Below are 27,699 nucleotides of genomic sequence, written 5' to 3' on the forward strand. Positions count from 1 at the left end.
GAAATGACATTGATTTGTGTTTGGATTTCAAGGTTGAAATGATGTTGAATAAACACCAGATATCAATGTTGAAACAATGTTGAATTGTGGATGGTTGTTGGTTGGATATTGGTTACATATTGATTGCATTAATACACGCCGTAAAAGGCGACTATGCTTGTCGTAAGAGGCGACTAACGGAGTCGGGTGGTCAGGCTCGCTGACTTGGTTGATACATGTCATTGTATCCAAATTGCGGGGATCGATGCTCATGATGTCAATCACTGGATTGTCTGGTCCAGACTCGATTATTTACAGACCGCTGTCATATAGCTTGAATATTGCTGAATGAGGCGTTAATCAGCAAACACACAAAAGACCCCACAAAATTAATACAGTTCTATAGCACTATATAATCAGGTCAAACTCTAGTCAGAGGTGCACCATGCTGGATACTAGAGGGCGCTGACTGAGGTCCATTTCTTCACACTGGAGAACCGTTCCACACGTGGGAGTCCAGTGTCACTATTGGCCTGTCACGCATGTCGCGTGAGAATAGCGCGCTCACACAATGCGCATGTCTGTTTATTCGTCATCACTCGGCCGTTATCCGAGGTCATAATGGCCAAATACGCACTTGGAATGTTCAGGTAAAATGCGCGGTCCCCTTGCAATTTCGATAAAATATTTTTTCTGTCAATATTAGTTCCCGTAGCTCAGAAAAGGATTTAAATCTTTAAATCATTATCTTTTGGTATAAAAGAATCTAGAGTCTATAAATATATTGCTTCAAATGACATATATTTTATTTTCATTAAAGAATTCCTGAATTTGTTTTTAGGAGATGTTGAATTTTAGATTTCTTTTCAGATTTCAACATATTTTCAAATATTGAAATGTCCATGTTGAAACTGTGGGGATACAATGTTTTTCAACGTAGCAACCTGGATCAACTAAAGTTCAACATTAAAACAATGACACGTGCCTACTGTGTGGTATGTTTGCTTGTTTATTTTCATAGTCCGTTGCATTTTGGCACATGAGTGGGATGACCGTCTAGACTAGGGCCATGATTCAACTGTCTCATAAGGGTAGCTTGACATTATTGCTCTTAACCGTTACATGAGAAGGAAGAAATTGCAAACATTTTAAAAAAGAGAAGATTTTATTTCATTTATCTCCGTTGATTAGTCTTTCCTCTGCGTCGTCCTTGACCTTCACATCGCCTTCCTCGTCATTCTTGAAGATGATGGAGAGAGCGACCGTGATCATGATGAGTGCCACGCCCAGGAGAGCTAGCCCTGCCGTCAGCGCCGCCCTCCCCGTCTCGGGGTCTGAGGGGGTGTTTGCTGGTAGGTCTGAAACAAACACCTCGTTTGAAAAGGTGCCAGCTGACACTGTACACTACCCCAAAAAGGTCAAAGACTGGCTCTTTGCCATAGGAAAGAGTTAATCTGGCATGTCATATTAACTAAAGTAATGTGAAAAATTCAGTTGGTACATAACTCTTTTGTTTAGTGGTAACGAGACCTTGTTGAGAACATTCCTTCACATACCTCCACGTTGATCGATTATTATTGTCTGTTTGTTTATTTGTTGTTTTAACGCCGCACTCAGCAATATATCAGCTATATGACGGCGCTTTGTAGATAATCGAGTCTGGACCTGACAATCCAGTGATTGATATCATGAACATCGATCCACACAATTTGGATACGATGACTCATATTAACCAAATCAGCGAGCCTGACCACCCGATTCCGTCATCTTACGACAAACATAGAGTTGCCTTATGGTTGGAACCACGTCACGACGAGGAAGACGGGTTAGGTGTATATAGTTACAGTGCTCGGAAACGTCATTGCCTGAGATTAACCAGCCTCGATTTTACGTGGATTCTATTTTTGCGGGCAAAATGGGTGAAAATTCTATGAATAGATCACTGGAAATCAGTGATGACACCAAATGTTCGCGAAACCATTTTTGATTCCCCACGCTGTATTATTGTTAGAATATCGCTTAATGCGACATAAAACCTTAATTACCTATTCAGATTTAAAGGATAACACAGTACCAACTTGGGTGACCTTGGTGGAGCGATATCAACGCTGCTTTTAAAAATGAATTTGAACTCGTCACCCGTCATTTCGCTGACATACCCGATTTCTTCATGCGCACTGAGCTGCCAGCTCCACTCTGCAGCTCCACCGGCCCCACCGCCAGCTCATGCGACGCCAGGTACACATCTTGGCCGTCCTCCCCCCTCCCCACATCCCTCCTCCCCCTACCGGGGGTGAGACAACCGTGGTGGCACCTGGAGTCTGGATCCGTGACATTGCAAACCAGAACCTCGCAGTGGAAATACATCGAGCTTGAGTTGTCGAACTTGAACGTTTCCAGGGTCAAGGTCTCTTGTGTGACGTCACTGACGTTCTTGAAGGTCAACGTGGAATCAGTAGAACATCTGTGCGCATAATATTTAAATAAAGTTTCAAATAAGAATCATCATAAGTTACCTAACTATTAAACAGGATCTGATAATAATCTCAGTTGGCATAACCTTATCACCATTATCGCAATGGTCATCTTAGAGTCATACAAGTATTAAGTATCGTGACATGTTCCCGCGATAGCGTTAATCACATGATATTTCCTGGTGGAGGGACGGTGAGATAGCCTGGCGGTTGAAGCGTTCGCTCTGTAAGCCAAAGACTCGGGTTTGATTTCCTACATGGGTACAATGTGTGATGCCCAGTTCTGGTGTCCCCGCCGTAAAAGCGGGGTAAACGTATACTCACTCATTGTTCCTGGTGAAAGCCATTTTTTTTATTGTTATGGGCACTGTGATGTTAAAAAGGTCATATTTCCCGTTCCTTATATCGATGTTCAAGTCAATCACTGGTACGGTGGCCCATAAGGGACATGGAGTCTGTTTTTCAATATTTTGATTTTTCACTTACTTTTATCATAACCTTTTGCAAATTAACACAATTTGTCATACAAATATGTGATAAATCATTATAAAAGCAACCGAAAACATGGAAAATGTACTTTCAAGCAGCTATTGAATCGCTGAACTGTGAAGCGAAAATGTCAAAAACTAAAATGGAAATGTCAAAAACAAAAAAGAAAAAGTCAAAAACTAAAATGAAAATGTCAAAAACAAAAACGAAAATGTCAAAAACAAAAGCGAAAATGTCAAAAACTAATATGAAAATACAGAAAACTATATTTGAGTATTATCACCGTGGTGGAAATATTTTTCTGTATTTTCATTTTAGTTTGTGACATTTTCGCTTCACTTTTCAGCGATTCAGTATCTTCTTTATACATGATTTATCACATATTTGTAAGACAAATCGTGTTAATTTGCAAAAGGTTACGATAAAAGTAAGTGAAATATCAAAATATTGAAAAATAGACTCCATGTCCCTTATGGGCCACCGTACACTGTTCCAGACACGACAATGTACAGACCGCGTTTTGTTAAGATTGTTCCACTTTCACTTTGTACAGCAAGCTCAGCGCTTCAAGTCAAAGACCAAACACGTGGTACAAGTCCACGCCATGCGTAGCCTCCTTAAATACGAATTAAAACCAAACACGGGGACATGTCTACACCTGGAAAATTGGTTGCGACACAACAATATTTTATGACCAGCTGTTCTGGTGATGTTTATTTTTGGCTTTTACATCACGTATGAAAACACAATGTCATTTAGAAAGCGGTCAAATGTAACAAATCTTATATTGGGAATTACATTTTCATGGTAAAGTACAAATTTTAGAACTTTTGGGGGTTGAGCCCCATCTGGGCACGGCTCCCACGGCCGACAGCTATAAAGACACAGCGCCTTTTAGAAAGTGGTCAAATGTAAGAAATATTATATTTGGGACAACACTCTTTTGGTAAATTAAAAAATCTAGTACACAAAGTACGTGATCTAGACTACCAGTTGTTGACTTTTATTTTGTTGAAGCCTTGGTAGCTGAGTGGGTTAAATCGCTGACTTTGTGTGCTGGAGTTTAGATTTCAGAATCTGAGAGTGTGAGTTCGAATCCCGGATGGGACTCAACCCCAAAAGTACTAGAATTTGTACTTTACCGAGAAAGTGTGATCCCAGATATAATATTTGCAAAACATCACGTAGTCCTACGTTGGTTTTCATTCGATACCGAAGACAAATGAATTCTATATTTACTGTCACCCAATCGCAGTCTAGGAGACATCGACCACCGCCTGTCTACTCGTTTAGGTAGACAGGCACAGTTACCGTCTTTACAACTTAGCTGGGACACACACCACACCGGTGTGTTAGTCAGGACACGTGACATCTAAATGTATTTTGTGGGTTTTAGTTTTTGAGTTTATCGCCGCACTCAGCAATATTTCACCTTCCACCTAAATTGACATCGGTCTGTAAATACCCGAATCTGGACCAGACAATCAAGTGAAAGGCATCGTTAGCATAGATCTACGCAATTGGTATACGATGACATGCATCAACCAAGCGTGACCACGTGCATCCGATCCCGTTAGTCGCCTCTAACGACAAGCAGAGTCGCCCTTTACGACATTCTTGGGTTGGTGAACACCTGTACTACCCCGGATCTTAACAGGGTTCGTTTACTTGTAATGCCAGCAGTTACGCAACGCCCTCATTCGTGTTAATTATTGCTATTTTGTTAAACATGAAGTTTAACATGTACCGAGTACCGATCTGGGAAGTATCCGCGTATTTATTCTTATCAAGAAGAAGATAGAAAAAGTTGGCTACGTGACTTGAAAACTACAGGGACTTGATATATTTTACGAGCGCATCAGACAACTGTTAAACACGCCAGACTCCCGCTTCAGTACCATTTACGGGACGCACAACAAGAATAATAATCATAATACCAAATTCTTTACAAGAAATATCCAGATTCTGTAATTGAAGTAATCATTAAATCTTACGACACCATTTCATTACTTTACAGGACCCTCATATTTCCCATAAGGGTCAGTGAAATTTGTAGGTAAAACTGTATATTGTACCTACCCATTATTTACGACAGTCTACAGAAAACGTATTCACCTATCCATTGTCTACCACATTCTACAGGAGACGTAATCACCTAACTATTGTCTACCACTGTCTATAGGAGACGTATTCACCTACCCATTGTCTACCACTGTCTACGGAAGGAGTATTCACCTACCCATTGTCTACCACTGTCTACGGAAGGAGTATTCACCTACCCATTGTCTAACACAGTCAACGGAAGGAGTATTTACCTACCCATTGTCTACCACAGTCTACGGAAGGAGTATTCACCTATCCATTGTCTACCACAGTCTACAGGAGACGTATTCACCTACCTATTGTCTATCACTGTCTACAGGAGACGTATTCACCTACCCATTGTCTACCACTGTCTACGGAAGGAGTATTCACCTACCCATTGTCTACCACAGTAAACGGAAGGAGTATTCACCTATCCATTGTCTACCACAGTAAACGGAAGGAGTATTCACCTACCCATTGTCTACCACAGTTAACGGAAGGAGTATTCACCTACCCATTGTCTACCACAGTTAACGGAAGGAGTATTCACCTACCCATGGTCTACCACTGTCTGCGGAAGGAGTATTCACCTACCCATTGTCTAACACAGTCAACGGAAGGAATATTCCCCTACCCATTGTCTACGACTGTCTACGGAAGGAGTATTCACCTACCCATTGTCTAACACAGTCTACAGAAGGAGTATTCACCTATCCATTGTCTACCACAGTCTATAGGAGACGTATTCACCTAACTATTGTCTAACACAGTCTACAGAAGGAGTATTCACCTACCCATTGTCTAACACAGTCTACAGAAGGAGTATTCACCTACCCATTGTCTAACACAGTCTACAGAAGGAGTATTCACCTACCCATTGTCTAACACAGTCTACAGAAGGAGTATTCACCTACCCATTTTCTACCACTGTCTACGGAAGGAGTATTCACCTACCCATTGTCTACCACAGTCTACAGAAGGAGTATTCACCTACCCATTGTCTAACACAGTCTACAGAAGGAGTATTCACCTACCCATTTTCTACCACTGTCTACGGAAGGAGTATTCACCTACCCATTGTCTACCACAGTCTACGGAAGGAGTATTCACCTACCCATTGTCTACCACAGTCTACAGAAGGAGTATTCACCTACCCATTGTCTAACACAGTCTACAGAAGGAGTATTCACCTACCCATTGTCTAACACAGTCTACAGAAGGAGTATTCACCTACCCATTTTCTACCACTGTCTACGGAAGGAGTATTCACCTACCCATTGTCTACCACAGTCTACAGAAGGAGTATTCACCAACCCATTGTCTAACACAGTCTACAGAAGGAGTATTCACCTACCCATTGTCTACCACTGTCTGCGGAAGGAGTATTCACCTACCCATTGTCTACCACAGTCTACAGAAGGAGTATTCACCCACCTATTGTCTAACACAGTCTACAGAAGGAGTATTCACCTACCCATTGTCTACCACGGTTAACGGAAGGAGTATTCACCTACCCATTGTCTACCACAGTTAACGGAAGGAGTATTCACCTACCCATTGTCTACCACTGTCTACGGAAGGAGTATTCACCTACCCATTTTCTACCACTGTCTACGGAAGGAGTATTCACCTAACCATTGTCTAACACAGTCTACGGAAGGAGTATTCACCTACCCATTGTCTAACACAGTCTACAGAAGGAGTATTCACCTACCCATTGTCTACCACAAGGTACTGTTCTGTAGTGTGTGTTGTATCAGTGGGCGTGGCCTTGCAGTTCCTTGCGAACACCTGAAGGTGCGAGTCGTTGCTATGGAGAGACAGTTTGATTGACAGCTTCTCGCCAGGCTCCACGGTCAGAGGGTCGGTGTTGTTGGGTCGGTACTTCACGCCGTTGTGAATTAAATCCATGCTGGAATAAACAACTTGTTTAAAGCATATTTCATTCACAAGGAATTGGATCAGGCACAATTTTTTACAACTTAGATAGCCCTCTCCCTAACATATTTACCTGATCAGCGATATAAAAAAACACAAGTGAGACATTAATATAAAAAATGAATTGGTCATTTCTGCATTTATGTGGAAAGAATGAGGTACAGCCTAAATTTGGTGAAAAAATCGCAAAGAAAACCACCACTTGAGAGCCAAGCGCCGAAACACACCAACATGACATGCACGAGCATGTTGAGCTCTGAAAACGTTGGGATTTCATTCGCATGCCATCACAATCTTACATCAATTTTAAAGTGTACAATGAATCATGACGGACGTCCAACGCAACAACGCCATCGGCCGCCAGCAAACAGAAGAATAATCTTCGGCAGGTTTTTCACATAGTTCCAAGCACCATTACAAGACTGTGGAACCGTTATCACACACACTGGACATCACGTGGCCTTACCAGATCCTGTATCACTACAAGGGCACAGGACATATTCACACGGCTAAGTCACTTATGTGAACGAACAACAACGTTTTCTAAATGGCATAGTGTATTTAATATTACATTAGGATGGTTGATATACTTCTGGTGTGTGAGTGAGTATGTTTTTACGCCGCTTTAAGCAAATATTGGGGAATCGAACCTGTGTCTTCACCGTGACAAGCGAACGCTTTAACCGCTCCACATCCCCGCCGCCCCTACTTATAGAAAGAGTGAAACAACTGTACAATTTTGGGGGTAGCTGAGATGGGAGCTCCCACCTAACGATATTGACATTTTAGGAACTAGCGTGTATCTACACATTTCAGTTATGCAATTATAAATTGTTTTTCTTGACAGCATTGTTGAGTCGATTCTTTCTCTATCACTATGTTCATATTGACCTTAAAATATAAAAATATTATTATGATGATGGATTTGATTATTGATTATTAATGGATTGATTGATGATTATTGATGAATGGATGATTGAATATTATTATGGATGGATTGATTGATTGATGGATTGGTGATTATTAATGGTTGCATGGATTGATGATTATGGATGGATTGACTTGTTGATGGATTAATTAATGGATTGATGAGTATTGAGTATTGGTTGATTTGTTTGACATGTTTGAAAATGTCCAAACCTATACTAGATCTGTATATGCAACCTCCGCACCTGATCTGGTAGACGCCTTGTTCGTGGTCGGTGAAGTGCAGTTCGCCGGTGTCGACAACGTAGAAGTTCCCTGCTGTGATGTTGCTGCCGTAGTAGCAGCGGACCGTGATGTTGACGTCCCTCACCCTCGTCACCAATCCCTGCACCGGTACGGTGTGCGACTGCACCTGGTTCTCGTAGACAAATGCATCGCCGTCTTGCTGTCGGACAAATAAGAGGTGAGATGACAAAATAAAACAGGGACCATCTCATTATTTTCTGTATTATTACACATATTGAGATTGCAAACATTCAAGGGAGGATGGATGATGAATCCTTGGTTTTGTTACAGCATCAGACAGTAGAGAGAGATCGGGTGTAACCATGGAAACATCTGACCTGAGAACTTCTTCGCTGTATACTACATTGTCACGCTACATGCTACATTTTCACACTACATACTACATTGTCACGCTACATGCTACATTGTCACGCTACATGCTATATTGTCACGCTACATGCTACATTGTCACGCTACATGCTACATTTCCACACTACATGCTACATTGTCACACTATATACTACATTGTCACACTATATACTACATTGTCACGCTACATGCTACATTGTCACGCTATATACTACATTGTCACGCTACATGCTACATTGTCACACTATATACTACATTGTCACACTATATAATACATTGTCACGCTACATGCTACATTTTCACGCTACATGCTACATTGTCACGCTATATACTACATTGTCACGCTACATGCTACATTGTCACACTATATACTACATTGTCACACTATATAATACATTGTCACGCTACATGCTACATTGTCACGCTATATACTACATTGTCACGCTACATGCTACATTTTCACGCTATATGCTACATTTTCATGCTACATGCTACATTGTCACGCTACATGCTACATTGTCACGCTACATGCTACATTTTCACGCTACAAGCTACATTGTCACACTATATAATACATTGTCACGCTACATGCTACATTGTCACGCTATATACTACATTGTCACGCTACATGCTACATTGTCACGCTTCATGCTACATTGTAACGCTTCATGCTACATTGTCACGCTATATACTAAATTGTTACGCTACATGCTACATTTTCACGCTACAAGCTACATTGTCACACTATATACTACATTGTCACACTATATACTACGTTGTCACGCTACATGCTATATTGTCACGCTATAGACGTTGGCATAATGTGCACTACATTTTCACGATAAATGTATAACATTGTCACGCTTTATACTACATTGTCACTCTGGAGGCAAGATGGCCCAGTCGTCTAAGGCACTGCAATTCGCTGTCCAGAGTTGCGTCCCTTGGCTACACCAAAAACCTATGATTGTGGGTTCGAATCCAGGTTCGCCCTGATTACGTTTCTAGCTTTGTCAGCACCATATCCCTGCTCGTGGGTTTCACCGAAGTGGTAAACGTCTAAGACCTGCATCAATTCGTGCTTTCCTCGTTGTTACACCGAATTCACTCACTCGTCACACAACATAATACGTAGTCACACTATTTACTACATTGAAACGATATATACTACCGTGTTACACTAACTTGAATGATTACAACGGCCTCAACTTGGCAATTCACACCTACAATTCCGGTATAATATTCCCCGAAATGATATCGTCAATATTTTCTTTGAAAACTTTAATTGTAAGATAATGAGGTTAAAGATGACTGCTGCCTAATCCAAAGGAGCACTCAGATGACGGCGATAATGATGATGATAACGACGTCGCTAATGGTGATGGTTTTTTTGTAAAAAAAACAACAAAAAAAAGACAAGAAAAACCTTACCGTGACCCGAGTGCCACACCCCTCCAGCGGCACTGTGACATACACGTGGGTGGGCGTGTCCGTGGCAGAACATGTCCTGTCCCACAACGTCAAGTACCGTCCATGTAGACCAAGGAGATGTCGTTTGTCCAACTCCACCTGCATATTCTGGGACGTGCAGGACACGTGCACACCTTCAGCTAGGGACAGACACACGCACACGTTCAAACACAAGAGACTACAAGCAAATGGACACAACACAAGACACGGCTTCACAGCTGGTACATCAGAGTATCTTCAGAAGGTACATGTGTGTATTCACAGCTGGTATACGAGAGTAAGAACCGTGAGGACCCGGGTAGAATATGTCTTCAGCAACCCACGCTTACACTGGTTACAATGTATGAACCGGTTACAATGTATTAACTGGTTACAATTTATGAACCGGTTACAATGTATGAACCGGTTACAATGTATGAACCGGTTACAATGTATTGACTGGTTACAATGTATGAACCGGTTACATTGTATGAACGGGTTACAATGTATTAACTGGTTACAATGTATGAACCAGTTACAATGTATTAACTGGTTACAATGTATGAACCGGTTTACATTGTATGAACGGGTTACAATGTATTAACTGGTTACAATGTATGAACCGGTTACAATGTATTAACTGGTTACAATGTATGAACCGGTTACAATGTATGAACCGGTTACAATGGATTAACTGGTTACAGTGTATGAACCGGTTACAATGTATTAACTGGTTACAATGAATAAACCGTTATGTATCGTAACTGACGACGTCTTCTGTTCACACTGCCATCATGGAAATATAGCAATATTCTAGCAATATCCCGGCGGGGGACACCAGAATTGGGCTTCACACATTGTACCCATGTCTAAATTCGAACCCGGCTCTTCGGCGTGACGAGCGAACGCTTTAACCACTAGGCCAACCGACCGCCCTGCAGATGAACAAGACATGCACACAAAGAATAATGTAACATTGTCAGTTTGGATTCACCGAAACAAAATATTTTGAAACAAGAGAAGTCACCTACAATAGCACGTGTGGTTGTCCGCTCCAAGCTGCAGCTCATCCGGGCACTGACAGTGGTAGGCCCCGGGGGTATTGACGCAGGAGTGGCTGCACCCGTTGGTGGCGCTCACACACTCGTCCACGTCTAACAACAAGAGTCAACACATTTTAATCTCACTTATTTGTTCCCATTCTTTTCCAAATTCACAAACATTAATATCCGAAAGACTCGTTTTGCAGACATAGGATGGACACGTGATCATTAAGACATCGTATATTACTTATTGATTATTAGATTAATTTTTTTATCAGATGTGAAAGAAAATAAGATAACCCACCCGTCTGACATCGGGTGCCCGTGTACCCGGGTATACAGTCACATATGTAGTTGCTGTCCATCACATGTCGACACACGCCGCCCACAGCACAGGAGTCAGCTTTACACGGGTCAGCTGGGAAGAAATCAAGCAAAACATGTTTATATGGTAGTTGACAAATACTACGTTCTGCACAGTCAAAGTAATTTGCAGAGCTGGTAAAATGCTCGTGCTTAAAGACACTGTGATGCGTGTCAAATAGTATTGTTATTTTCATTTGTCCGTTTACAAATGCTGGCTACGATAATACAGATGATTTAGGTCTGCACTTTTTGGTCTACTGTTTACCAGGGTTCATGATGTCTACTTGGTTCATGACAGGTCAGGCGAGGTGAAATGGGGTTTAAAGTCGCGTCCAATATTATTGCACTTATATAGCGACGTGTGTGTGTGTGGCTGCTTGTACTAGTCCGGACTGATGCCGATTTATAGGAATAGCCCACTGAGATACCATGCCGCAGTTTAACATGAATACCCCACACTGTATACAGACTCCGAGCCGACCAGTCCTTGTTTTGGCCTCTTGATGCCGAACGCCAGGCAGGGTAACAACAAGTACATTTTTTAACGTCTTTTGGTATCCGGACCTTTCGTTCTTCGGGCGGACGCTCTACCACTAGACCACGGAGGCGGTAGTTCGTGACAGACTTCATGCGGATGGGCTTGCCCTCCCGAGATCTGGTGAGGCTCTCCACTGACTGACCACCTCCGCTGGCAAAACCAAATCATTTGCAAAACGGAAGAGGCACAGATTCTGTCCGCAACCATTGCAGGACACGTGTCTAGGGGAAGAAGGCAAGGCGATACCATTGAGCCACATGATCCTTGTGGAGGTGAAAACTTGATGGAGAGGGTCTGGTTTTCGTCAGTTGAACCGATTTCATGGTCATCAGACGAGGTGCCATGACCGGTGTTGAGGGATGATATCATCTCTTATCGTGTCTCTAGCACACCAAGGTGTAATAGCCCACCCTTTGTCTGAATGATCCTGTGGATGGTTGTACGAATGTTGCTGTTACTGGCTGTCTTATGTTGCTGTTGATGGTTGCCTGAATGTCGCTGTTGATGGCTGACTGAATGTTGCTGTTGATGGTTGCCTGAATGTCGCTGTTGATGGCTGCCTGAATATTGCTGTTGATGGTTGCCTGAATGTTGCTTTTGCTGCTTTGCCTGAATGTTGCTGTTGATGGCTGCCTGAATGTTGCTGTTGCTGGTTTGCCTGTATATTACTATTGCTGGCTGCCTAATGTTGATGGTTGCCTAAATGTTGCTGTCGCTGCTTTGCCTGAATGTTGCTGTTGCTGGCTATCTAATGTTGCTGCTAATGGTTGCTTGAATGTTGCTGTTGATGGTTGCCCGAATGTTGCTGTTTCTCGTTGCCTGAATGTTGTTCTTGCTGGTTTGCCTGAATGTTGCTGTTGATGGTTGCCTGATTGTTGCTGTTGATGGTTGCCTGACTGTTGCTGTTGATGGTTGCCTGAATGTAGCTTTTGCTGCTTTGCCTGAATGTTACTGTTGCTGGCTGCCTAATGTTGTTGTGGATGGTTCCTAAAGGTTGCTGTTGCTGGTTTCCCTGAGTGTTGCTGTTGGTGGTTGCCTGACTGTTGCTTTTGCTGCTTTGCCTGAATGTTACTGTTGCTGGCTGCCTAATGTTGTTGTGGATGGTTCCTAAAGGTTGCTGTTGCTGGTTTCCCTGAGTGATGCTGTTGGTGGTTGCCTGACTGTTGCTTTTGCTGCTTTGCCTGAATGTTACTGTTGCTGGCTGCCTAATGTTGTTGTGGATGGTTCCTAAATGTTGCTTTTGCTGCTTTGCCTGAATGTTACTGTTGCTGGCTGCCTAATGTTGTTGTGGATGGTTCCTAAATGTTGCTGTTGCTGGTTTCCCTGGGTGTTGCCGTTGCTGGCTATCTAATGTTGCTTCAATGAGAGTGAGTGAGTTACAGTTTAAAGTCACATCGGCAGTATTTCAGCCATATCACGACTTGCCTTCAATGGGCATGCCCGTTACCGAATCTTGAACATTACTTGATTCTTTTAAAAGTGGTGTGCTGGACCTTCTGACCTGTGCATGGACGCCGTATTGCATGACATATACCTTATCCACATAATTTCTTTTGCCCTTTCCTTTTTGAATAATAAAATCAGGATTCCAATTTCACCTGCACATGCAACGAGTACGTGTTCTTCAGCTGAGCAGTCTGAGGTGCCCCAAGTTCTGTGTTGACAATCTCCCAACGCCTCCTCGTTGCCCGTGCATCTGACGTCATCCAGATTATAGAAACTTGGACCGGGTCTTTTAATTTCGATATTGGGGCGTGACGTGGGCAGCCCCAGCTGACGACACACGACGATGGCAGCGTCCACGTCGAAGCTGTCGTCACAGACGGATCCCCATCTGTCAGGGGATAAAGACATGTTAGGACTCCAGTGTCACTGTAGTCTTCCTTCATAATCTGATTCATGTTGTGTCAGACACAGAAGTGGACTAACGATTTACACTGTTACAGATCTGTTCTCTCCACGGAAACTGTACTCTAGCTGGGAAATGTTGGCAATTCTCTGGAGACTTTACTTTATCGGATAAAAGTTGTCACTACTCTATAAGCTATACTCGAGCTGATAAAAGTTGTCACTGCTCTAGAAGCTATACAGGAGCTGGTAAAAGTTGTCACTGCTCTGTACTCGAGCTGATAAAAGTTGTCACTGCTCTAGAAACTATACCCGAGCTGATAAAAGTTGTCACTGCTTTATAAGCTATACTCGAGCTGGTAAAAGTTGTCACTACTCTATAAGCTATACTCGAGCTGGTAAAAGCTGCCACTACTCTATAAGCTATACTCGAGCTGGTAAAAGTTGTCACTGCTCTAGAAGCTATACTCGAGCTGATAAAAGTTGTCACTGTTCAAGAAGCTATATCCGAGCTGGTAAAAGTTGTCACTGCTCTAGAAGCTATACTCGAGCTGATAAAAGTTGTCACTGTTCAAGAAGCTATATCCGAGCTGATAAAAGTTGTCACTGCTCTTGAAGCTATGCTCGAGCTGATAAAAATTGTCACTGCTTTTGAAGCTATACTCGAGCTGATAAAAATTGTCACTGCTCTTGAAGCTATACTCGAGCTGATAAAAGTTGTCACTGCACTAGAAACTATACAGAGTCGTCATGACAACTGTTACCTGCTGTTGTAGAAGACTTCTAACCTCCCCCTGTTCCTGGAGCTCTCTCCTGCGAGACGGACGTCCCCATCTGTCTGATAACACAACAGGTAGTGTAAACATGATAACATACCAGCTTGTGTAAGCATGATAACATACCAGATTGTGTGAACATGATAACATACCAGCTTGTGTAAACATGATAACATATCAGCTTGTGTAAAACATAACATACCAGGTTGTGTAAACATGATAACATACCAGGTTGTGTAAAACATAGCATACCAGCTTGTGTAAACATGATAACATATCAGGTTTTGTAAAACATGATAACAAACCAGCTTGTGTAAACATGATAAAATACCAGCTTGTGTAAACATGATAACACAACAGGATGTGTAAACATGATAACATACCAGCTTGTGTGAACATGATAACATACCAGCTTGTGTAAAACATAACATACCAGCTTGTGTAAACATGATAACATATCAGGTTGTGTAAAACATAACATACCAGGTTGTATAAACATGATAACATACTAGGTTTTGTAAAACATAGCATACCATCTTGTGTAAACATGATAAAATACCAGCTTGTGTAAACATGATAACATACCAGATTGTGTGAACATGATAACATACCAGCTTGTGTAAACATTATAACATACCAAGTTGTGTAAACTTGATAATATACTAGCTGTGTAAACATGATAACATACCAGCTTGTGTAAAACATAACATACCAAGTTGTGTAAACATGATAACATATCAGGTTGTGTAAACATAAAAAACATACGAAGTTGTGTAAACGTCATAACATACCAGGTTGTGTAAACATGATAACATACCAGGTTGTGTAAACATGATAACATACCAGCTTGTGTAAAACATAACATACCAAGTTGTGTAAACATGATAACATATCAGGTTGTGTAAACATAAAAACATACCAAGTTGTGTAAACGTCATAACATACCAGCTTGTGTAAACATGATAACATACCAGGTTGTGTAAACATGATAACATACCAGGTTGTGTAAACAGGAAAACATTTCAAGTTGTGTAAATATGATAACATACCAGGTTGTGTAAATATGATAACATACCAGGTTGTGTAAACAGGAAAACATATCAAGTTGTGTAAACATGATAACATACCAGGTTGCGTAGACACGATACCATACCAGGTTATGTAAACAGGAAAACATATCAAGTTGTGTAAATATGGTAACATACCAGGTTGTGTAAATATGATAACATACCAGGTTATGTAAACAGGAAAACATATCAAGTTGTGTAAATATGGTAACATACCAGGTTGTGTAAACATGATAACATACCAGGTTGTGTAAACAGGAAAACATATCAAGTTGTGTAAATATGGTAACATACCAGGTTGTGTAAATATGATAACATACCAGGTTATGTAAACAGGAAAACATATCAAGTTGTGTAAATATGGTAACATACCAGGTTGTGTAAATATGATAACATACCAGGTTATGTAAACAGGAAAACATATCACGTTGTGTAAATATGGTAACATACCAGGTTGTGTAAACAGGAAAACATATCAAGTTGTGTAAATATGGTAACATACCAGGTTGTGTAAATATGATAACATCCCAGGTTATGTAAACAGGAAAACATATCACGTTGTGTAAATATGGTAACATACCAGGTTGTGTAAATATGGTAACATACCAGGTTGTGTAAACAGGAAAACATATCAAGTTGTGTAAATATGGTAACATACCAGGTTGTGTAAATATGATAACATACCAGGTTATGTAAACAGGAAAACATATCACGTTGTGTAAATATGGTAACATACCAGGTTGTGTAAATATGGTAACATACCAGGTTGTGTAAACAGGAAAACATATCACGTTGTGTAAATATGGTAACATACCAGGTTGTGTAAATATGATAACATACCAGGTTATGTAAACAGGAAAACATATCACGTTGTGTAAACAGGATAACATACCAGGTTGTGTAAACATGATAACATACCAGGTTGTGTAAATATGATAACGTACCAGGTTGTGTAAACATGATAACATACCAGGTTGTGTAAATATGATAACATACCAGTTTGTGTAGACAGGAAAACATATCAAGTTATGTAAACATGATAACATACCAGGTTGTGTAAATATGATAACATACGAAGTTGTGTAAACGTCATAACATACCAGGTTGTGTAAACATGATAAGATACCAGGTTGTGTAAACATGATAACATACCAGGCTGTGTAAACATGATAATATACCAGCTTGTGTAAACATGATAACATACCAGGTTGTGTAAACATGATAACATACCAGGTTGTGTAAACATGATAACATACCAGGTTGTGTAAACATGATAACATACCAGGTTGTGTATACATGATAACATACCAGGTTGTGTAAACATGATAACATACCAGGTTGTGTAAACATGATTACATACCAGGTTGTGTAAACATGAAAACATACCAGGCTGTGTAAACACGATTAAGATATAACGTCAATGCAAGAGAATAACCAGCCTAGATTTTCAGTCGACACAGATTCCACTTGGCGTGAAGGACAAATAGCTGTGAAAACTATATGAATGGACCACTGAAAACCAGTGGCACCAGGTGTTCAAGAAAGAATGTCCTGGTAGGTAGCACACGCTATTCACACAATTTGCATGAGAAAGTAAGTATGCACTGCGTGACGCTGCACAGCAGTACTCCTACCATGCGACGGCGGCCTGTCAACAAACCAGACAATCAAGTGACCAGCTTGTGTAAACATTGTGGAAACATGATAACATATCATGATAACTAGTTTGAATGAATGAATGAATGAATGAATGTTCTTGGTGGGAAATAGGGGACACGTGTGGCCAAGTAATCAAAGGCGCCGCAATGCGCTGTGCAGAGTTGCGTCCGTTCGGCACGCCAGAAACCTATGTTTGAATCCCGGTTCGCCCTGATCTTGTTTCGACGTTTGTCACCACAAATTGGCTTCACACATTGTTCCCATGTGGGGAATTGAACCGGGTCTTCGGCGTGACGAGCGAGCGCTTTAACACTAGGCTACCCTACCTGGCCACAGCGTTTTTTTCAATTTCAATGTGATCTGTCTTCGACATAATTGTTAAGCCACAGTATACATGCTTAGAAGGCACCTAGGATTATCATATATGGCGTGCATACCCGCTGGCAGATATAATAACACAATAGCGTGTGTATACAAGAAAACATACCAGGGTGTGTACACAATGACATACCAGGGTGTATATATAGTTACACACCAGGGAATATATACATAACAAACCAAGGAAAACATACATAGCATACAGAGGAGACTATACATACAAATTAACATACCAGAGAATATATACATAATAACATAAAAGGTACAATACACATAATAATATTCCAGGGTGCTTATGTGTGTGCGTATATATACCAGTATATACAGGGAGTACACACACAATAACATACCAGTAACTGTAAACAAAATAAGTACCAGGGAGTATGTAGACAAAAGCATACTGAGAAACATATACACACAAATGTATCAGGAAGTAGTTTCAGGATAATTTACGACGGGTATGTAAATTACATGATAGAATATATCTCACTTTTGCGTAAATACACAGTAAAACACTAGCAGGTCCTTCTGGGTTGTCCTAACCAACCCGTGTGCTCTGTGTGTACTCTAGGACCAGTACACCGACAGTTGGGGAGATATGCTGTGTGTACTCTAGGACCAGTACACCGACAGTTGGGAAGATGTGTTGTGTGTACTCTTGGACCAGTACACCGACAGTTGGGAAGATGTGTTGTGTGTACTCTTGGACCAGTACACCGACAATTGGGAAGATATGCTGTGTGTACTCTAGGACCAGTACACCGACAGTTGGGAAGATATGGTGTGTGTACTCTAGGACTAGTACACCGACAGTTGGGAAGATATGTTGTGTGTACTCTAGGACCAGTACACCGACAGTTGGGGAGATATGCTGTGTGTACTCTAGGACCAGGACACCGAAAGTTGGGAAGATATGTTGTGTGTACTCTAGGACCCACACACCGTCAGCTGGGGAAGATATGCTGTGTGTACTCTAGGAGCAGGACACCGACAGTTGGAAAGATGTGTTGTGTGTACTCTAAGACTAGTACACCGACAGTTTGGAAGATATGCTGTGTGTACTCTTGGACCAGTACACCGACAGTTGGGAAGATATGCTGTGTGTACTCTAGGACCAGGACACCGACAGTAGGGAAGATATGCCGTGTGTACTCTAGGGCCAGGACACCGACAGTAGAGAAGATATGCTGTGTGTACTCTTGGACCAGTACACCGACAGTTTGGAAGATATGCCGTGTGTACTCTAGGACCAGGACACCGACAGTAGGGAAGATATGCCGTGTGTACTCTAGGACCAGGACAACGGCAGTTGGGGGGATATGCTGTGTGTACACAAGGACCAGGACACCGACATGTGGGTAAGATATTTTGTGTGTACTCTAGGACCAGGACACCGATAGTTGGGAAGATATGTTGTGTGTACTCTAGGACCAGGACACCGACAGTTGGGGAGATATGCTGTGTGTACTCTAGGACCAGTACACTGACAGTTGAGGAGATATGTTGTGTGTACTCTAGGACCAGGACACCTATAGTTGTGATGATGTGTTGTGTGTACTCTAGGACAAGTACATCGACAGTTGGGAAGATATGCTGTGTTTACTCTAGGACCATGACACCAATAGTTGGGAAGATATGTTGTGTGTACTCTAGGACCAGGACACCGACAGTTGAGGAGATATGCCGTGTGTACTCCAGGACCAGTACATCGACAGTTGGGGAGATATGTTGTGTGTACTCTAGGACCAGGACACCAATAGTTGGGAAGATATGCCTCGTGTACTCTAGGGCCAGGACACCGACAGTAGGGAAGATATGCTGTGTGTACTCTTGGACCAGTACACCGACAGTTTGGAAAATATGCCGTGTGTACTCTAGGACCAGGACACCGAGAGTAGGGAAGATATGCCGTGTGTACTCTAGGACCAGGACAACGGCAGTTGGGGGGATATGCTGTGTGTACACAAGGACCAGGACACCGACATGTGGGTAAGATATGTTGTGTGTACTCTAGGACCAGGACACCGACAGTTTGGAAGATATGCCGTGTGTACTCTAGGACCAGGACACCGACAGTAGGGAAGATATGCCGTGTGTACTCTAGGACCAGGACAACGGCAGTTGGGGGGATATGCTGTGTGTACACAAGGACCAGGACACCGACATGTGGGTAAGATATGTTGTGTGTACTCTAGGACCAGGACACCGATAGTTGGGAAGATATGTTGTGTGTACTCTAGGACCAGTACACCGACAGTTGGGAAGATATGGTGTGTGTACGCTAGGACCAGGACACCGATAGTTGGGAAGATGTGTTGTGTGTACTCTAGGACCAGGACACCGACAGTTGGGGAGATATGCTGTGTGTACTCTAGGACCAGTACACTGACAGTTGAGGAGATATGTTGTGTGTACTCTAGGACCAGGACACCTATAGTTGTGATGATGTGTTGTGTGTACTCTAGGACAAGTACATCGACAGTTGGGAAGATATGCTGTGTTTACTCTAGGAACATGACACCAATAGTTGGGAAGATATGTTGTGTGTACTCTAGGACCAGGACACCGACAGTTGAGGAGATATGCCGTGTGTAACCCAGGACCAGTACATCGACAGTTGGGGAGATATGTTGTGTGTACTCTAGGACCAGGACACCAATAGTTGGGAAGATATGCCGTGTGTACTCTAGGACCAGGACACCGACGGTTGGGAAGATATGCTGTGTGTACTCTAGGACCTGGACACCAATAGTTGGGAAGATATGCGTGTGTACTCTAGGACCAGGACACCAATAGTTGGGAAGATATGCTGTGTGTACTCTAGGACCAGGACACCAATAGTTGGGAAGATATGCTGTGTGTACTCTAGGACCAGGACACCGACAGTTGGGAAGATATGCTGTGTGTACTCTAGGACCAGGACACCGACAGTTGGGAAGATATGTTGTGTGTACTCTAAGAACCAGGACACCGACAGTTGGGGAGATATGCCGTGTGTACTCTAGGACTAGTACACCGACAGTTGGGAAGATATGCCGTGTGTACTCTAGGACCAGTACACCGATAGTTGGGAAGATATGCTGTGTGTACTCTAGGACTAGTACACCGACAGTTGGGAAGATATGTTGTGTGTACTCTAGGACCATGACACAGACAGTTGGGGAGATATGTTGTGTGTACTCTAGGACCAGTACACCGACAGTTGGGAAGATATGCCGTGTGTACTCTAGGACCAGGACACCGAGAGTAGGGAAGATATGCCGTGTGTACTCTAGGACCAGGACAACGGCAGTTGGGGGGATATGCTGTGTGTACACAAGGACCAGGACACCGACATGTGGGTAAGATATGTTGTGTGTACTCTAGGACCAGGACACCGACAGTTTGGAAGATATGCCGTGTGTACTCTAGGACCAGGACACCGACAGTAGGGAAGATATGCCGTGTGTACTCTAGGACCAGGACAACGGCAGTTGGGGGGATATGCTGTGTGTACACTAGGACCAGGACACCGACATGTGGGTAAGATATGTTGTGTGTACTCTAGGACCAGGACACCGATAGTTGGGAAGATATGTTGTGTGTACTCTAGGACCAGTACACCGACAGTTGGGAAGATATGGTGTGTGTACGCTAGGACCAGGACACCGATAGTTGGGAAGATGTGTTGTGTGTACTCTAGGACCAGGACACCGACAGTTGGGGAGATATGCTGTGTGTACTCTAGGACCAGTACACTGACAGTTGAGGAGATATGCCGTGTGTACTCTAGGACCAGGACACCTATAGTTGTGATGATGTGTTGTGTGTACTCTAGGACAAGTACATCGACAGTTGGGAAGATATGCTGTGTTTACTCTAGGAACATGACACCAATAGTTGGGAAGATATGTTGTGTGTACTCTAGGACCAGGACACCGACAGTTGAGGAGATATGCCGTGTGTACTCCAGGACCAGTACATCGACAGTTGGGGAGATATGTTGTGTGTACTCTAGGACCAGGACACCAATAGTTGGGAAGATATGCCGTGTGTACTCTAGGACCAGGACACCGACGGTTGGGAAGATATGCTGTGTGTACTCTAGGACCTGGACACCAATAGTTGGGAAGATATGCGTGTGTACTCTAGGACCAGGACACCAATAGTTGGGAAGATATGCTGTGTGTACTCTAGGACCAGGACACCAATAGTTGGGAAGATATGCCGTGTGTACTCTAGGACCAGGACACCGACAGTTGGGAAGATATGCTGTGTGTACTCTAGGACCAGGACACCGACAGTTGGGAAGATATGTTGTGTGTACTCTAAGAACCAGGACACCGACAGTTGGGGAGATATGCTGTGTGTACTCTTGGACTAGTACACCGACAGTTGGGAAGATATGCCGTGTGTACTCTAGGACCAGTACACCGATAGTTGGGAAGATATGCTGTGTGTACTCTAGGACTAGTACACCGACAGTTGGGAAGATATGTTGTGTGTACTCTAGGACCATGACACAGACAGTTGGGGAGATATGTTGTGTGTACTCTAGGACCAGTACACCGACAGTTGGGAAGATATGCCGTGTGTACTCTAGGACCAGGACACCGACAGTTGGGAAGATATGCCGTGTGTACTCTAGGACCAGGACACCGACAGTTGGGTAGATATGCTGTGTGTACTCTAGGACCAGGACACCAATAGTTGGAAAGATATGCCGTGTGTACACTAGGACCAGTACACCGACAGTTGGGAAGATATGCTGTGTGTACTCTAGGACTAGTACACCGACAGTTGGGAAGATATGTTGTGTGTACTCTAGGACCATGACACAGACAGTTGGGAAGATATGCCGTGTGTACTCTAGGGCCAGGACACCGACAGTTGGGAAGATATGCTGTGTGTACTCTAGGACCAGGACACCGACAGTTGGGAAGATATGCCGTGTGTACTCTAGGGCCAGGACACCGACAGTTGGGAAGATATGCTGTGTGTACTTTAGGACCAGGACACCAATAGTTGGGAAGATATGCTGTGTGTACACTAGGACCAGTACACCGACAGTTGGGAAGATATGCTGTGTGTACTCTAGGACCAGGACACCAACAGTTGGGAAGATATGCTGTGTGTTCTCTAGGACTAGTACACCGACAGTTGGGAAGATATGCTGTGTGTACTCTTGGACCAGTACACTGACAGTTGGGAAGTTATGCTGTTTGTACTCTAGGACCAGGACACCGACAGTTGGGAAGATATGTTGTGTGTACTCTAGGACCAGTACACCGACAGTTGGGAAGATATGTTGTGTGTACTCTAGGACCAGTTCAACGATAGTTGGGAAGATGTGTTGTGTGTACCCTAGGACCAGTTCAACGATAGCTGGGAAGATGTGTTGTGTGTACTCTAGGACCAGTTCAACGATAGTTGGGAAGATGTGTTGTGTGTACCCTAGGACCAGTACACCGACAGTTGGGAAGATATGTTGTGTGTACTCTAGGACCAGTACACCGACAGTTGGGAAGATATGTTGTGTGTACTCTAGGACCAGTTCAACGATAGTTGGGAAGATGTGTTGTGTGTACCCTAGGACCAGTACACCGACAGTTGGAAAGATGTGCTGTGTGTACTCTAGGACCAGTTCAACGATAGTTGGGAAGATGTGTTGTGTGTACCCTAGGACCAGTACACCGACAGTTGGGAAGATATGTTGTGTGTACTCTAGGACCAGTACACCGACAGTTGGGAAGATATGTTGTGTGTACTCTAGGACCAGTTCAACGATAGTTGGGAAGATGTGTTGTGTGTACCCTAGGACCAGTACACCGACAGTTGGGAAGATGTGCTGTGTGTACTCTTGGACCAGTTCAACGATAGTTGGGAAGATGTGTTGTGTGTACCCTAGGACCAGTACACCGACAGTTGGGAAGATATGTTGTGTGTACTCTAGGACCAGTACACCGACAGTTGGGAAGATATGTTGTGTGTACTCTAGGACCAGTTCAACGATAGTTGGGAAGATGTGTTGTGTGTACCCTAGGACCAGTACACCGACAGTTGGGAAGATATGTTGTGTGTACTCTAGGACCAGTTCAACGATAGTTGGGAAGATGTGTTGTGTGTACCCTAGGACCAGTACACCGACAGTTGGGAAGATGTGCTGTGTGTACTCTAGGACCAGTTCAACGATAGTTGGGAAGATGTGTTGTGTGTACCCTAGGACCAGTACACCGACATTTGGGAAGATATGCTGTGTGTACTCTAGGACCAGTACACCGACATTTGGGAAGATATGCTGTGTGTACTCTAGGACCAGTACACCGACATTTGGGAAGATATGCTGTGTGTACTCTAGGACCAGTACACCGACAGTTGGGGAGATATGCTGTGTGTACTCTAGGACCAGTACACCGACAGTTGGGAAGATGTGCTGTGTGTACTCTAGGACCAGTACACCGACAGTTGGGGAGATATGCTGTGTGTACTCTAGGACCAGTACACCGACAGTTGGGGAGATATGCTGTGTGTACTCTAGGACCAGTACACCGACAGTTTGGAAGATATGCTGTGTGTACTCTAGGACCAGTACACCGACAGTTGGGAAGATGTGTTGTGTGTACTCTAGGACCAGTACACCGACAGTTGGGGAGATATGCTGTGTGTACCCTAGGACCAGTACACCGACAGTTGGGAAGATATGCTGTGTGTACCCTAGGACCAGTACACCGACAGTTGGGAAGATATGTTGTGTGTACTCTAGGACCAGTACACCGACAGTTGGGAAGATGTGTTGTGTGTACCCTAGGACCAGTACACCGACAGGTGGGAAGATATGCTGTGTGTACTCTAGGACCAGGACAACGACAGTAGGGAAGATATGCCGTGTGTACTCTAGGACTAGTACACCGACAGGTGGGAAGATATGCCGTGTGTACTCTAGGACCAGGACACCGACAGGTGGGAAGATATGCCGTGTGTACTCTAGGACCAGTTCAACGATAGTTGGGAAGATGTGTTGTGTGTACCCTAGGACCAGTACACCGACAGTTGGGGAGATATGCTGTGTGTACCCTAGGACCAGTACACCGACAGTTGGGGAGATATGCTGTGTGTACTCTAGGACCAGTACACCGACAGTTGGGGAGATATGCTGTGTGTTCTCTAGGACCAGTACACCGACAGTTGGGGAGATATGCTGTGTGTACTCTAGGACCAGTACACCGACAGTTGGGAAGATGTGTTGTGTGTACTCTAGGACCAGTACACCGACAGTTGGGGAGATATGCTGTGTGTACTCTAGGACCAGGACACCGACAGTTGGGGAGATATGTTGTGTGTACTCTAGGACCAGTACACCGACAGTTTGGGAGATATGTTGTGTGTACTCAAGGGCCAGGACACCGACAGTTGGGGATATATGTTGTGTGTACTTCAGGACCAGTACACCGACAGTTGGAAAGATATGTTGTGTGTACTCTAGGACTAGTACACAGTCAGTTGGGAAGATATGCTGTGTGTACTCTTGGACCAGTACACCGACAGTTGGGGAGATATGTTGTGTGTACTCTAGGACCAGTACACCGACAGTTGGGAAGATATGTTGTGTGTACTCTAGGACCAGGACACCGACAGTTGGGGAGATATGCTGTGTGTACTCTAGGACCAGTACACCGACAGTTGGGAAGATATGTTGTGTGTACTCTAGGACCAGTTCAACGATAGTTGGGAAGATGTGTTGTGTGTACCCTAGGACCAGGACACCGACAGTTGGGGAGATATGCTGTGTGTACTCTAGGACCAGTACACCGACAGTTGGGAAGATGTGTTGTGTGTACCCTAGGACCAGTACACCGACAGTTAGGGAGATATGCTGTGTGTACTCTAGGACCAGGACACCGACAGTTGGGGAGATATGGTGTATATGTATATTGGTAGTAGTGGAGTATATAAGAGACCCTATCTATCAATGGGAAGTAGGACTGATCAGGTCTCAAGATACTACGTCATTTGGGAGCGGAATGTTACCGAATATGTAAACGATGGCGGCCATATTGGCTTTGTAGGTCACATGGCCACCAGGGGGGATAATTTAGCTTGGGTCCATATAAAATAACTTCTTACAGATTGAGCAATCATTGTACCAAATGACATGCTTGTAACGCATTTCACAATTTTTCAACACTATCCCTCACTGCATGTACGACGTGGCTATATCTGTTGTTGGTGGTCTGTATAGAATATTTCGGACACCTACCTGCCCCCGGGCTACACCCACAATGCAGCTGATCAGCGCCCATACCGCGGTGCTGGTCATGCTGTCAGGACACAATGTGACACACATGCGGTCCACAACTCAGGTCGTCTTATCACAGAACGAGATCGAATTACAACTTAAGTACCACAGTCGTGAGACACAACATATGGCACCGGCCGAGGTTTTAATTATCAGCCGCACCACAATAGTTGTGTTTGTTTGTTGTTACAAATCATTAGCCGCATCATCACAGTTGTGTTTGTTTGTTGTTTAACAATCATTCACCACACTTCTACAGCTACAATTGTGTTTGTTTGTTTTTTAACAATCATTCGTCGCACCACTACAATTGTGTTTGTTTGTTTGTTTGTTGTCTAACAACCAGTTGCCAAACTGCTACAATTGTGTTTGGTTGTTTGTTGTCAACCAATCATTAGCCACACAACTACAATTGTTTGTTGTTTAACAATCATTTGTAGCTCAACTACAATTCGGTTTGTTTGTTTGTTGTTTAAAATTCATTAGCCACACTACTACAATGGTGTGTTTTTTTTGTTTAACAGTCAGTAGCCGCACCACTGCAATATTGTTTGTTTGTTTGTTGTTTAACAGTCATTAGCGAGACCACTACAATTGTGTTTGTTTGTTTGTTGTTTAACAACCATTAGCCAAAACTACTACAATTGTGTTTGTTTGTTGTTTAACAACCATTACCCGCACGACTACATTTGTGTTTGTTTGTTTGTTGTTTTACAATCATTGGCCACAATACTACAATTGTGTTTGTTTGTTTGTTGTTTTACAATCATTGGCCACAATACTACAATTGTGTTTCAGCCTGGCCACCCGATCCAGTTAGTCGCCTCTCACGACACACTGGTTGCAGAGATCAGTTCTAACCCGGATTTTTGGAGGAAAAAACCACAGCTCACAAATTTGTGGAAATAAAAAACTCATCCTCCATCTGCTTAAAAAACAGCCTCAATAAAAAGTCTCGACCACAATATGGCCATCCTCATCAATACAAAATATTTTCTGAGCAAAGCCATAATCTTTGACAGACATACAGTATGCCTGTAACCCTTAATAATCATTTCATATCTTCCATTTCAAGAGGCCATTGCAGTTGTTGACTGTGATGGCAAATGACCATTAAGCATCATATACCCTTACTTGAAAACTGACGAGCAAATGAAACGTTACCAATGAATTGTTTGTTCCTAAAAACAGAACAGGAAAATAATTTACTTGTATGGTCAAAAGACATGAATTAACAACGTCATTCAAAGTAAAGCCATGAGAATCATGATGGCTTAAAATGTATCCTATTGCAGTTTGGGATGAATCAAGTGTGAGGTTGAAGGCTTTGTTTTGGTTTGGATATGCAAAGATGGGGACTGTTGTAAGGGCTTGCTTTACTTTTCGAATGCCCTTTGACAATTGTTGGACCATTTTAGGCTGTTTAGAGTGGAGGCAATACCAGAACGGTTTGCTACAAATTTGTGATAATACGAGACCAAATCTAAGACATGACACACATCATGGACATTTTTAGAGGGAGGGATCTGTGTGACTGAATCTAGTTTTGAAGTATATCGAAATGGATGCCTCCTTTGCTGAAAATATGCCCTAATTAGGTGATTTGCTTTGTCGCAAATTTACATTTGCTTGGTTTTAGAGTCCTGCTTCTTTGATCTTTTGGAATACAGCATCAAGGGGACTCAAATGTTCCAAAAACGTTTTAGAAAATATTAAGTCATCTACATATATTAGTATGTAATGCCAATTCATTT

At 43.0% G+C, this 27,699-nt stretch overlaps 1 protein-coding gene across 1 annotated transcript; it reads right to left on the minus strand.

Annotated features, from left to right (window-relative positions):
* Positions 1 to 965: 965 nt before the first annotated feature.
* On the minus strand, positions 966 to 26,055 carry LOC124136050 (deleted in malignant brain tumors 1 protein-like). Its single transcript, XM_046501816.2, has 10 exons — positions 25,907 to 26,055; positions 14,555 to 14,628; positions 13,541 to 13,776; positions 11,343 to 11,456; positions 11,027 to 11,149; positions 9,978 to 10,156; positions 8,138 to 8,337; positions 6,742 to 6,939; positions 2,139 to 2,443; positions 966 to 1,337 (listed from the first exon to the last, which is right to left on the minus strand). Exons 1-10 carry the CDS (start codon positions 25,991 to 25,993, stop codon positions 1,150 to 1,152), a joined length of 1,704 nt encoding a protein of 567 aa, XP_046357772.2. The 5' UTR covers positions 25,994 to 26,055; the 3' UTR covers positions 966 to 1,149.
* Between the last annotated feature and the right edge of the window lie 1,644 nt (positions 26,056 to 27,699).

This window comes from Haliotis rufescens, unplaced genomic scaffold (genome assembly GCF_023055435.1).
Source record: "Haliotis rufescens isolate VD_foot unplaced genomic scaffold, xgHalRufe1.0.p SCAF_44, whole genome shotgun sequence".
Classification (NCBI taxonomy): Eukaryota; Metazoa; Mollusca; class Gastropoda; order Lepetellida; family Haliotidae; genus Haliotis; species Haliotis rufescens.